Source organism: Pelodiscus sinensis, chromosome 5, assembly GCF_052426305.1.
Source record: "Pelodiscus sinensis isolate ZL-2025 chromosome 5, ASM5242630v1, whole genome shotgun sequence".
NCBI lineage: Eukaryota > Metazoa > Chordata > Testudines > Trionychidae > Pelodiscus > Pelodiscus sinensis.
In genome coordinates, this window is record NC_143056.1 from 132,312,044 (window position 1) to 132,326,028 (window position 13,985).

Below are 13,985 nucleotides of genomic sequence, written 5' to 3' on the forward strand. Positions count from 1 at the left end.
GTTATTAAATGATGCCATTTGTGTCCAAGATATTCAGTTCTAGGCTAGGGATCTATGGCATCCCACTCCTTTCTGTTCCAGAAGGAATACCGTCACATTCCAATGTAATCTGAACGATGTTACTGGACAATCGAGGGGCCATTCCCACAAATATGTTATGAGTGTTCTGCCTAAAGAAGGTTATATATGAGGTTAAAAATGTGTGGTGTGCTACACAGGCAGTGGTTCTCTCACATTTTAGGGGTCATATATTTCAATGGCTAATCTGGTTTTGTCTTGTATTTCTGAGGTTGTAGCCTGTGCAGAGACTTGGTTTTTTTCGTGTGAATTCTTTTGGTTTTTTTTTTCTGTGAGAACCTTTAAAAATACACCTGTCAATGTAGCATCTGAAAACTAGAATTGGTTTGTTGGTATCCTCCTGATAAATCATGAGTAGCAATACAGTATGTGAGGTGAGACGAGGACACTGCATGCTATTATTAACCCACGTGACAAACCGTTTTTAGAAAACAGGTCTGAAACCAATGGCAAATTCTGTATTGAAATAATAAATAGCATCATCGAGGAGGAAGGGAAATAAAGGAAGTTCAAAAATATGAGGAAAAAGGAGCCTTAAAGATTTTTTGTCCTAGACATTCCGTTTCCTGCTAACCAGCTGGTTAAATGTCTGAAAGGGGGGACAGGAGTATAAAAGGAAGGACCGGATATCTGGAGACCCCTTCTCCCTCTTTCTTCACTGACTCTTAAAGGGAAGAGACACAGCAGTCACTGCACCACCACTAACGTACAGAGAAACCAGAGTGGAGTCGCGCAGACAGAGGTAGAAATGGTTTTCTTCTCTGCAAACATGTCTGCTAGCAGCTTGCTGGAGGAAATCTGGGCTATGAAAATAACTCCCAGCTAAGGGTCTGGGCTCTACCTCTGGCAGGTTCAGGTACAGGGGTATCATATGCTGACATTCAGTACAACCACACAGAGCACTAACCTCCAGGTCTGAAGGCCTAGTGATGCTGAACGGTTAGTTACACCCAACCATACCCCTCTCATACTATGCTTTAGTGCCCAGGGAAACTGAGGCACACATACACAGCGTCACTGCAGAGCAGCACAGAACAGTAGGCCGCACACACAGCACAAGAAAGCAAACTGTGAATTTCAAAACCAGAGTGAACAGCATGGCTACAAGAGTAGACAAAATCCCCAGTACGTCAAAGTCCTTGTATTGTCCAGCACCCTCCTGGACAACACCAGCTCATGTAAAGTCATGTTATTGACGGAAAATGACAGCTGCAAATCTTCTGCTGAAGTGGAGGTTCCTAACTATTTTCATAGCAAAACAGAGTAGCATCATTTATGAAACAATCCAACCCCTTTTATTGACTGCAGAGAGAAAGATTTGCAGTAATTACCAATAATAAGACTTAAAGATCAGAATTAGTTACAAAGAATAGAAAGGTAAAACGTCAGTAACACCTCGCTGAAGAGCCTAAATGAATTCAAAACAAAGATTTGTCTCACCACCTGCTTTTCCAAGCTTTGCAGGCAAGTCCCTTTCAGCCAGAATCCTCCCCAGGAACAATGTGCCTCTCCATTGTCTTCAGATTGGGGGTCGGCATCCTATGGCTCTCTAGGGAGGCCCAGCTCAGCCGTTCCCTTACTCCCCCCGGAGAAGGGAGCCGGCACTACTGCTGACGCCTTCCTGGCCCACCCTGCCCACACTGGAGCGTGGAGGAGCTGGAGGCCGGGGGAACTTGTGGGGAACACTTCACAGGAGGTGTCTGGGGGATGCGAGCAGCGGGAGGCATGTTACACGGTGCCTACCATGTGGTGCAAAACCAATAAGTGGCCCCCACCCACTCATATCCAGACCCCGTTACTCCCTCACTCACTCTATGGTCAGATAGTCTGCCCCCATCCACTTGGCCCAACACTCCCTGGTCAAAATTTCCCATTGTGATGGACGGGCCAGGTCTGGGCACCGCTGAGGGCATCCTCTCTGGGCAAATTGCTCAAAGTCAGGGCTCCTTTCAGCCCCCTGACTGGAAGCCCTTCCCAAATAGGCCACAAACCACCCCACAGAGCTCTTCTACTGCCTGACTGGCCAGCCAGAAGCCTCACGAGCAAAACCCATCTGACACCCCAGCAGTATCCGTGCTCCAGACGGCCCCAGCCTCATACAGAGATGAGCTGTTTTAGAACCCAATCTCACTTACCCCGAACAAGGTCTGTCTGGTTCCAAGAAAGCAGCCACAGGTCCCAGGTCAATTTACCTTCTGGATCTTACCCACAAGATCACACTGAGCCAATCCTTTCGAATCTAAAATCTAAAGGTTTATTACTAACAGAAAGAAAAGTGCGAGAGTAAAAGCGCCCCTGACATAAGATTGACAGAAGATAACCTGAATGCACACATGGTGTTGGATTTGACCAGATATGATGTAAACCACAAAGAAATGTGCAAAAAGATACAGCAGTAGAAATCCCATTAAAGTCAGTGAGTACAATGTTGCAGTTATGCTCTAATTAATTATAATGTTAACTATCAATAATATGAAGTTGTATATTTTCAGTCATGCAAATGGGCATTCTTATATGGCTCTTTGTTGACTTCTTGCTCTGAATTTTGATATAGCTTGGCTTTTGGTTTGAAAAGATTGCCAACCCCTGCTTTAGATGGTGTTGATGCCATGAGCAGCTTGAAAAGCAGGAAGGGGACCTTTGGAGTATCTACTTTACTGTGAGAATCAACAAATATGAGAACACATTATCAATTCAATAATGTTGTCTATAGTAGCTAAGATCACCCAGTCTAGGAGTTCTGAGTGTCTCCTCCCTTAGCGCTTTCATTCTAAGATATAGAAAGGGCCTTGAAATCAATTCTTTAGATTGTGAACATGAGGTACAATGACTCCGAGGCAAGTGATTCTGGAAATGGGTGAATTTCTTCTGGAATAATAATGTATAATTAAAATTGATGCAGCTTTGGTTGACCTGAAATGATTCATACACATGTTACACATTCTATGATAGCTTTGTCTCAAAATCATGGCATACATATGCAGAGTATAGGTGAGGATTTAAAGCAGCCAAACTTAGTCAATGGTGGGGAGTATCCTCTCTCTCAAATGTTTTTTCCCCGTTATAAGGATGCTCACCTCTGACGTGGGTGATCAACTTTCACTTCCTGCTTCTGTCTCCTTCTGTCTAGTCCATCACTGTCTGAAATTTCCATCTCACAAAGATTGTTCCACCATGGATTGTCATCAGGGCTGGTCTACACTAATGCTCTTAGGTGATTGAATTTGCACAGCTTCTGTTATGCGACTCTCCCATACGCACGGTGTGGGGTGGAATCTGTTTTAAGTCACATTGAATAATATCTGTATATAGTGCTGTAACTTAGGGTACGGCTAAACTGCCACTTTATTTTATTTTTCATTTTGTTGGGAGAGGACTTTCTGACATTTTGCCAATTATCTGGTGTCTCTATTATTGAACTTTCTTTTTAACTGATTTTTTGGAGAAAACTCACTCTTTCCACGCTATTGTCTATTCAGTTCAGTGCAGACTGTCACAGTCACCCGCACTGTGGTCTCTCTTGGGAATGTTACTCTTGCTCTTACATATTTTGGTCTGCCGCTCCTCCTTGCATATGGACACAAACCAAGTGACAATCTCTACAACCACCCCACAGAGCACATAAAGAGCCACAGAGCCTCAGGAGGCTGTGAAAACACCCTTTGGTTCATCTATAAAAGTAACACGCATCACACTTGCAACTACATCATAGAATCAACCCAAGTGCATGAAAAGTTTGGACTGAGTTAAAAAGATTCAAGAATGGGTCCGAAATTTATTCATGGCTTTCCTCAGGGCGCCCTTCACCTCTGTGTTCCTCAGGCTGTAGACGAGGGGGTTCAACATGGGGATCACCAGCGTATAAAACACTGAGGTGATTTTGTCACTGTCCATGGAGTAGCTGGAGGTGGGTCGGAAATACATAAAGAGGAGGGTTCCATGAAACATGCCCACTGCAGTCAAGTGGGAAGCGCAGGTGGAAAAGGCTTTGCGCAAACCCTTGGCAGAATGGATCCTCACGACGGTGGAGATGACACAGACATAGGAGAGGAGAATGATCACAACACTGATTACTACAGTGTAGCACATGGAGGCAAACAGAACTATCTCAGTGATGCGGGTGTCAGAGCAGGACAGCACCAGCAGTGGGGGCATGTCACAGCAGAAATGATTGATGACGTTGGAGCGGCAGAATGACAGCCGAAATGTATAATACGTGCCTGTCGTTGCATCTGCCAATGCCACCCCATACACTCCAGCCACCAGCAGGTTACAAAGCCTCCTGGACATAGTGACAGTATAGAGCAGTGGGTTAGAGATGGCCACATAACGGTCATACGCCATCACAGCCAGCAAGAAACACTCAACATCTTGAAAAAGGTAACATAAATACAATTGCATAGCACAGGCAGTACGAGAAATGCTTTTCCTCTTGGCTAAGAAATTCTGCAGCATTTTAGGAGCAACCACTGTGGAATAGCAAAGATCACAGAAAGACAAGTAACTGAGGAAAAAGTACATGGGGGTGTGGAGTTGTGGGTCAGTCTTGATTAAAAAGATCATCCCCCCATTTCCCACCACGGTGACAATATAAATCAGTAGGAACACCCCAAAAAGAGGGACCTGCAGCTCTGGACGATCTGTCAGTCCTGTGAGAATGAACTCAGTCATCTCTGAGTGATTTCCCTCTTCCATCTCCTCTGAACTGAGATCAGGCAGCTAAAGGTATGTGGGCAGGTGGATGGCTCTGCAAAGCTGTCCCTCTGTGTAACGAAGTAAGTGATGAAAAATGGATGCCACTATGACCTGAAAGAGGTGCTTAGTCCACAAAGCCAGATGTTCACAGAGGATCAGTCCAGTTGTGCGCACTATAAAAATTCAAGGACACACAGGTTAACCATACAACACGGGGGAACACTCCTGTTCACTAATCTGAGCAGCGAACAGTGACTTGCAACTCCACGGTAAGAGAATCCGGGTGAAACCATCTCAGTCGGATGAGATTATTACTTATCTCAAGAAGGGATGAGATTAATGTGTGTCAATCTCCCACTCCTCTTTAAGCAAGGGGAGCTCTGTGGCTCAGAATCTCGGTTTGGTTGAAGCTTGTGTGCTGTGCTAATGACATTTTTGGCACTTAAAAATGGCACATTCTCTAATCCTTAGGAAACCCCAGAAGAAGCACTTCCTTCATTGAGTTTGTAATTGCCTGCCTTTCCCAAACACCGGGGTTTTTCCTTTAGTTTGAGGGGTTGTATTGGGGCTCAGGTATTTAGTGCTGAGGATCATCAGTTCAATACCTGCCGATCACCCTGGTGTCTCTGTGGTGGTGTGGCTTTGATGCAGGACAAGAGCACGTACCTGATGAGAAGAGACATACGTGGTGATGTTTCCTCTTCGACAGAAAGATCTAGTTAGGAGCGTCCATGAAGTTTTATACTGAGATCTGCGATCTATGGAACATTATTCCTGAATCACCTGGGAATACCTGAGCTCAGAGAGACTCAACACCTCTTTAATGAGCTGAGGGAACCAAAGCGACCATTGGGGTATCCCATGCCTTGGGGATTAATTTGCTCCATACTTTCCTCCTATTGTTATTAAATGATGTAATATGAGTCTGAGTTATCAAGTACAAGTCTAGGGATCTATGGCATCCCACTACTTTCCATTGCACAAGGATACTAAGTAAATCTGAACAAAAATGGAAAGTGTGTTTTTGACACCATACATAGTTGTTCAGCTCAGAGGGGTCCCTGTGTTACCACATCCCCCCATACTCTCGCTTGGGCCTGGCTTCCAGACTGAACTGCATACCCTATGCTGCATGATGGTCTCCGTTCTTGCTGAACTGCCCTGGATCATCACCAGTGTCCCACAGCCATGGTTTGAGGAGGAGGTGAGTTTGATAAATTAGTGCAAAGCTGATACTTTCCAAGGAAAAGATAACTCCATAAGGGTATGTCTACACTACCCCGCTAGTTCGAACTAGCGGGGATAATGTAGTCATCCGCAATTGCAAATGAAGCCCGGGATTTGAATTTCCCGGGCTTCATTTGCATAAAGCTGGCCGCCGCCATTTTTAAATGCCAGCTAGTTCGAATCTCGTGCCGTGCGGCTACACGCGGCACGGAGTAGCTAGTTCGGATTAGGCTTCTAATCCGAACTACCTATACTCCTCGTGGAATGAGGGCTGCCTTAGACCTGCTACATTTCTCAGCTTGTGCCTGCTGAGGATGCTCAGAGCTTCCCTGATCTATGCTGGGTCTGGTGGATATGGATAGACAAGCTCAATCATGTAACCATTTCATGGAGAATGCGCATTAGACCAGATCCCCTGCTGTCTCTCCATTGGAGTCATTGGCCAGATCCGCAGTCATTATAACTCAGAAGAGCTCCTTTGTAGCCAAAGAGCCTGCTCTTCAAGTGGTGTGAACCTGAGCATGTTTTCAATCATCAGTAGGGAAACAGGCCAGGTGACATGTGGAGTTCATATCACTTATCCCTTCCAGTCATGGCCGGATGGGTTTTTATTTGAGATGTTCTACCTGTAATTAGTGCGTGAGGTTCCATGTTACATATTCTCAGGAGGTCGTACAAAAAAGCAGGAACGTACAGTAAATCTGTGTATCTTGACTCATAGATGCCAGTGGTCCAAAACAAGCATGGGGGAACCTCGGGCCTGGAGGTTGCATGCAGCCTTCGGATTGCCTGGATTCATCCCTGGACATTCAGGGACCCCAGCATTGGGGAGCTTTCAGAGGTGATTAATCCCTCATCTGCTTGCTTGGGACCTGGAGGACACAAAATCTACTAGGCTGGGCCACCATAGGCTACGATGTAAGGGGACTATGAGAAGAGTGTCTTTCTCCTCAGTTGGGGCCACAGCGAGGTGTGTCTGTTTTTATCCTAACTTGTGTGTGGCCCCCAACTGATTTTTCTGCAGGCCAGCAGCTCCTGACCCGAAGAAGGTTTCCCACCCTGCTCTAGAATCTCAGGGTATGTCTACACTACCCTCCTAGTTCGAACTAGGAGGGTAATGTAGGCATACCGCACTTGCAAATGAAGCCGGGATTTGAATTTCCTGGGCTTCATTTGCATAAGCGGAGAGCCGCCATTTTTAAAACCCCGCTGGTTCGAACCCCGTGCAGTGCTGCTACACGGGGCACGAACTAGGTAGTTCGAACTAGGCTTCCTAGTTCGAACTACTGTTACTCCTCGTGAAACTGAACCAATTTAATTAAAGGGACATAGTGCTGTGTGGCTGCTGTTCAGAGGGTCCCAAGTCTGGAGTGGCAATTGGGACACTAAGGAAGGGTCCTATAATTAGATAGTGGTAAAAGGGATCTAAAGTACTTAGTGTCCCAACTGGAGAGGACGCTGACAAGACAAAAACATTGCCTCCAGGTGGGATACCCTGAGGTACGGCCTGATAGCAGGACAGAAATTCTTTAAAGCCTAAAGACACCCAATCAGAAGTGGTGTTTGAGAGGTGTGGGTTTCCTGTTGTTACAGCCCAACAAATGCCAGTGGGGTTTCAGAGAGGGGAATATTTACTCTTTTAGACTCCTCCCCTTGCTGAAGGGTTGTGTTCTTCCCTTACAGAACAAGAGCAGAGGGACTTCCAACTTAGCAATTTCACTCATGCAACAGCCCTGGTTCTGTTGAATTTGACCTCTCTCCTACACACCCTTGGAAGGGCTATTTTATGAACTGTCTGGGGTTTGGAGATAGATCCAGACCTCACAAAGATCAGACCAGAATTCAACAAGACTCTAATCTAGGTGAATTCCTCTTGGCATACTCCCTAGCTGGATCCCCAGGGCACATACCTATTGGGAGGTAGATTAAACATGCCATGTGCCATTGCTGTTTGTTTCTTTGTAGATGGGAAGAGTAGGAGTGATGAGATTCATGGCAATGAGATACCTGCACATTCCCATGGATTTCAAAGGGTGTTGTGGTGCAATCAAGGGGCCGTTTCCACAAATTAGTTATGATTGTGCGGCCTAGACAAGGTTATGGTGGTGGCTACAACTTTTTGGTGTGCTACACAGGCAGTGGTCCTCTCACATTTTATGTGTCTTTTATGCCAATGCCTGATGTGTTTTTTCTTGGATTTCAGTCCATAGCCTGTGGAGGTGCTTGATTTCTTTGTGTGAAGTCTTTGTGGTTTATTTTTTTCTTTTGAGGTCTTTTAACAATACACCTGCATATGTATGTTCTGAAAACTCATAATTTATGTATTGGTATGATCCTGATCATTCATGTGTGGAACTACGATATGTGAGGTTAGAAGAGGACAGGAGATGTATTAACTTATGTCACAAACGGTTGTTGGCAAACAGGTCTTTCTGATACAAGTAACGTATGCGGTGGTGAATTCCGTATCAAAGCAGCAAACAGCATCAGAGAGGAGAAAGGGCAATAAAAGGAAGCTCAAAAATATGAGGAAATAGGAGACCAAAACATCTTTACACATAGACATTTTATCTCCTGGGGGAACAGGACTATAAATGGAAGCAATGGGTAACCTGAAGCCCCCCTCTCCCTGTCTCTTCACTGCCTCTGAAGGGAAGGAGAAACAGCAGTCACTGCACCACCACTAATATACTGAGAAAACAGAGTGAAGTCACACAGTGCTAAAATGGCTTTCTTCTCTACTAACATGTCCTTGGGGGAGGACATCTGGGCTATAAAAATAACTCACAGCAAAGGCTTTGGGTTCCGTCTCTGGCAGGTTCAGGTAAAAGGTTATCACATGTTGCCTTTGACTACAATAACAGAGCACCTACTTGTAGATCACAGGGCCTACCAATGCCCAATAGAATGCGTCCTGTAATGTCCAGCACCCTCCTGGACAACACCAGTGCATGCAACGTCTGTCTTTTTATTGACAGTAAATAACAGGCACAAATCCTGTTCCCAGGTAGAGGTTCCTAAATATTTTGATACCAAAACACAGTGGCTGCAATAAAACAAACCAACACGTGCATTGACTACAGAAAGAAAAATGTTCAGTGAATAGCAATAATGAGACACAAAGATCAGAATTGGTTACAAAGAAATAAAAGGTGAAATGTCAGTAACAACCTCACTTAAGAACCTAAATGAATTCAAAGCAAAGATTTGCTTCACCACCTGCTTTTCCACCCTCCCCCCCACGTTACTGTTTTCTGATCCAGGGAGCAAGCTGATATTCAGCTCTGAAAAAGGCAATTAAAAGGATCTCAGAGTTGTTCTACCTAATTAAATAGCCATTGGAATGAATAGGTGAAGTTGAGCATCTCACTGTCTGGATGGGTTTCCCTAGTAACCAGTCTACAGAATTGTTCTCTTTTTATTTTGACTCTCTAATTCTTCTGGGTTATGTCTAGACTGCATCCCTTTTGCGAAAAAGGGATGCAGATGAGACACATCACAATTGCAAATGAAGCGGGGATTTAAATCTCCCCCACTTTATTTGCATGAACATGGCTGCCGCTTTCTTCTGGCTCGGGGCTTTGCCGGCAAAAAGCACCAGTCTAGATGGGGATTTTTCGGAAAATAAAGCCTTTTCCGAAAGATCCCTTATTCCTCTTAAAATCAGGAATAAGGGATCTTTTGGAAAAGGCTTTATTTTCCAAAAGATCCCCATGTAGACTGGCGCTTTTTGCCGGCAAAGCCCCAAGCCGGAAAAAAGCGGCAGCCATGTTTATGCAAATGAAGTGGAGAAGATATAAATCTCCGCTTCATTTGCAATTGCACTGTGTCTAATTTGCATCCCTTTAACAGAAAAGGGATGCAGTCTAGACACAGCCCTAGTGTTTTATTCACAATGAAAGAGCTCCAGCAGAGGAGACTGGGGACAGAGCTACATCAGTGGTTACATTGAGACTACTGTGATAAATGAAACAGCATGTCTTCAACCTGCAGGTTAAATTAGCACTAAGTCAATGGAAGAGCACTTGCCCATCAACATCTGTACTTCCCTTCCCTCAAAGACTGTTCCATCATGGAGTCCCTTCAGGGCTGGTCTACACTGATGGTGTCAGGTGATTAAATTTGCACAGCTTAGGTTATGTAACTTTCCCATTAACAGAGCATGGGGTGAAATCTGTTGTAAGTCAAACTGAGTAATATTTGCATGAAGTGGTTTAACATTGGGTATGGCTACAGTGCCACTTTTTTTTCTTTTTCTTGGAATAGGTATTTCTGACCCTTAGCCCATCTAATTGGGCCAAGTGTTGGATAACCCCCCTTTTTTTGAAGTCTCCATATTCCTTGTAGAACAAGAAATATCGGCGCTTCCAGAAAAGTCAATTTGATCTTCTACAAAAAAAAAAAAAAAAAAAAAAAAAAAAAAAAAGGGCAACTGTATCCCTGGATGTGGAACAATTTTTCTGGGATACCTCCAGTACCCTGGAAAAACACTTCTAATCTAACCATACCATCAGATAGACTTACAGCAGTAGCACTGATGGTTGTTGAGAAAGATCCAAGACAGGGCACTGTACAGAACTGTCTCGCAGTGAAGGATCATTTCTGAGCCTGATTCTGTTTAATGCCAGCATCAGCGGTATAGAAAATGGCATAGAGAGTGCCCTGATAAAGGTAGCAGATGACACTCAGCTGGGAAAAGTTGAAGTTGAAGCAAAGGCTTTACATTGTAGCGAGGAACATTTACGTTGGCCATTAAGAAACCGTTCACCAATGTCACATTAGATAAGCAATAGAATAAATGGCCCAGGGATAAGCAATAGAATAAATGGCCCAGGGAATCTCCATCACTGGAGATCTGTAAGAGCAGGTGAGACAAACACATGCTGGGAAAGGTCAAGTTAGTGCTTCTTCCTGCCCTGAATGCATGTAGCTGGACTAGATGACCTCTTCCAGTTCTATGATTCTACAAATCTAGGAGAGAACAAGAACTCGTAGCAAACCTGCTAAGGTGGCATATTATCTGGTGTCTATATAATGAAACTGATTTCATGGAGAGAATTCACCGTTTCCACACTATTGTCTATTCATTTCAGCACAGATTGTCACAGACAACCACACCATGCTCTCTCTTGGGAATGTTACTCTTGTTCTTACATGTTTTGCTCTGCCCTTATCTTACAATAAAGCTTCTTGTGATGGAAATCATAGTTCTCCACTTTGAGTATGGACACAAACCAAATGACAGCCTCTACAATCACGCCACAGAGTGGCTGTCGTTGCATCCACCAATCCTACCCAGTACAGCCCAGCCACTAGTAGGTTACAAAGGCGTGTGGACATAGTGACCGTATAGAGCAGTGGGTTGGAGATGGCCACATAACGGTCATATGCCATTGCAACCAGCAAGAAACACTCAACATCGGTGAAATCATCTCAGTCGTATGAGATTCCGAGCCGCAGACCTCACTTTGCTTAAAGAGGGGTGGGTGATTAACACTCACTATACTTAAGCCCTTCTTGTTCTAAGCAGTAATCTCATACGACTGAGATGATTTCACCGATTCTCTTACAGCGGAGTTATGAGTCACTGTTTGCTGCTCAGATTAGTGAACAGGAGTGTTCATCTGTGTGGTATAGTTAACCTGTGTGTCCTTGTACTTGTACAGTGTGAACAACTGGAATGATCCTCTGTGAACATCTGGCTTTGTGGAGTAAGCGCCTTTTTCAGGTAATAGTGGCATTCATTTTTCATCACTTACTTGGTTACACAGAGGGACAGCTTTGCAGAACCATCCACCTGCCCACATATCTTTAGCTGCCTGATCTCAGTTGTTGAAATACAGCTGAGCCCTGCCTGCCCAACCTCTCACATGGAGATTTTCCAGCGGCTGCCACTTGGCACTGCCCAGCAGCCCTGTTAAGGTAGAAAAAAAGAGAATGTGGATTCTCCTGTGTTTTCTAGTGATGTCGTACAGGCCGACAGGGCCTCGTTAGACTTTTTACATTGCTCACCTTCTGCCCACTGAGGATGCTTAGAGCGTGCCTGAACTGTGCTGGGTCTGGTGGATGTGGATAGGCAAACTCAATGGTGTAACCATCACATGGACACTGCCCATTAGACCAGTTCCCCTGCTGTCTCTGCATTGGCGTCATTGGCCAGATCTTCAGTCAGTGCAACTCAGAAGAGCTCGGTTGGAGAGCCAACCAGGTCTTCAACTGGTGTGAACCTGAGCATGTTTTCAAACATGAACTGGGAAACAGGCCAAGCGACATGGTGGATTTAGTACCGCTTGCCCCTTCCAATCAAGGCTGGCTGGGTTTGTATTTGAGATATTTTACTTGTAATTTGTGGGTGAGGTTCCATGTTGTGTCTTCTCAGAAGATCATACTAAAAATCAGGAATGTACAGTAAATCTGTGTATCTTGACATAGACTCGTAGGGTATGTCTAGACTGCATCCCTTTGTCGGCAGAGGGATGCAGATTAGGGAGGTCAACATTGCAAACGAAGCAGGGATTTTAATATCCCATGCCTAATTTGCATAAAAATGGCAGCCGCGTTATGCCAACTCAGCACTTTGTCAGCAAAAAGCAGCACTGTAGAGGGTGATATGTCGAGAAAGAAAGCCTTTTTTGACAGATCTTGGAAACCTCCTTGCAGGAGGCATAAGGGATCTGTCAAAAAAGTTTTTTTTTCTCAACAGATCCCCTCTAGACTGCCTCTTTTTGTGGACAAATGGCTGAGTCGGCAAAATGCGGGGGCCATTTTTATGCAAATTAGGCATGGGAGGGTTAAATCCCTGCCTCATTTGCAATGTTGACCTGCCGACAGAGGGATGCAATCTAGACATGCCCATAGAGGTCAGTGGTCCAGAACAGGCATGGGGAACCACCGGCCTGGGACCCTCATGCAGCCCTCGAATTGCCTGGATTTAGTCCTGGACACTCAGGGACCCCAGCATTTGGTATCTCACACAGATGCTAAATCCCCCATCTGCTTGCTTGGGGCCTGGAGCACAGAAAATCTCTTAGGCTATGATGTAGAAGGGGAATACAAGGAGAGTGGCTTTCTCCGTCTCAATTGGGGCCACAGTGAGAAGTGGTTTTTAAAATTTTTTATCCTAACTTGTGTGTTCCCCTATTGATTTTTCTTTGGGCCAGTGACTCCCGACCCAAGGAAGGTTTCCCACCCTGGTCTAGAATCTCACATGGTGTAAATCAGCGTCGTGCCTTTGAACTCCTGTCTGGGTGAAACGAACTTTAGCACCACGGACAGCTCAGTGCTGGCAGAACTGGGGGAGCGAGCAGGCGCTCTTGGGTAGCTGCTCGGCCTCAAAATACCTTTCCCCTGAGGTAAAGGTGAAGCATCAGTGAAGTCTGGGGACATGGTGCAGTACCCCAGGAAACTGAAGCAGTTTAATTAAAGGGACATGGTGTGGTGCAGCTACTGTTCAGAGGGTCCCTAGGCTGGAGTGACAGTTGGGTCACTGAAGTAGAGTCCTATAATTAAATCAATGGAGATTGCCTAACTCCTAGAACTAGAAGAGACCTTGAATGCAGTCTGCTGCTTTCACAGCAGGACCAAACACCATCCCTGACAAATTTCTGCCCCAAATGGCCTCCTCAAGGATTGAGCTCTGGCATCCGTGACAAAGTAATTGCCCTTTTTTTCCAATCAAAAAGGTTTTTTATCCTTTAGCTCATTTGGTAGGATCTCAGGCAGAGATTTTTAGTGCTGATGTTATTGAGCTCCATACCTGCTGATCACCGTGGTGTCTGTATGGGTGTGTGACTGAAAAGAGAAAGAAACTGCCTGTTGGGAGACGGTGGGAAGTTTTATACTGAGATCTGTGAACTGTGGGACAAGCTTGCTGAAGCAAGTGGGAATACCAACTCTCAGGAGGTCATCACACCTATTTAATGTGCTCAGGAAACCAAAGACACCTTCAGAGTAACTCAGGCCCTGGAGATTAATTTGTCCCACTT

At 45.1% G+C, this 13,985-nt stretch overlaps 1 protein-coding gene across 1 annotated transcript; it reads right to left on the reverse strand.

Moving 5' to 3' along the window:
• Positions 1–3,834: 3,834 nt before the first annotated feature.
• On the reverse strand, positions 3,835–4,773 carry LOC102452339 (olfactory receptor-like protein OLF2). The gene has a single exon (XM_025189875.3). The coding sequence runs from the start codon at positions 4,771–4,773 to the stop codon at positions 3,835–3,837; it is 939 nt and encodes a 312-aa protein (XP_025045660.3).
• Positions 4,774–13,985: the final 9,212 nt, after the last annotated feature.

What these genes read in the sequence shown, in the direction of transcription:
- LOC102452339 (XM_025189875.3), bottom strand. Translation starts at nt 4,773, where the DNA reads ATGGAAGAGGGAAATCACTCAGAGATGACTGAGTTCATTCTCACAGGA.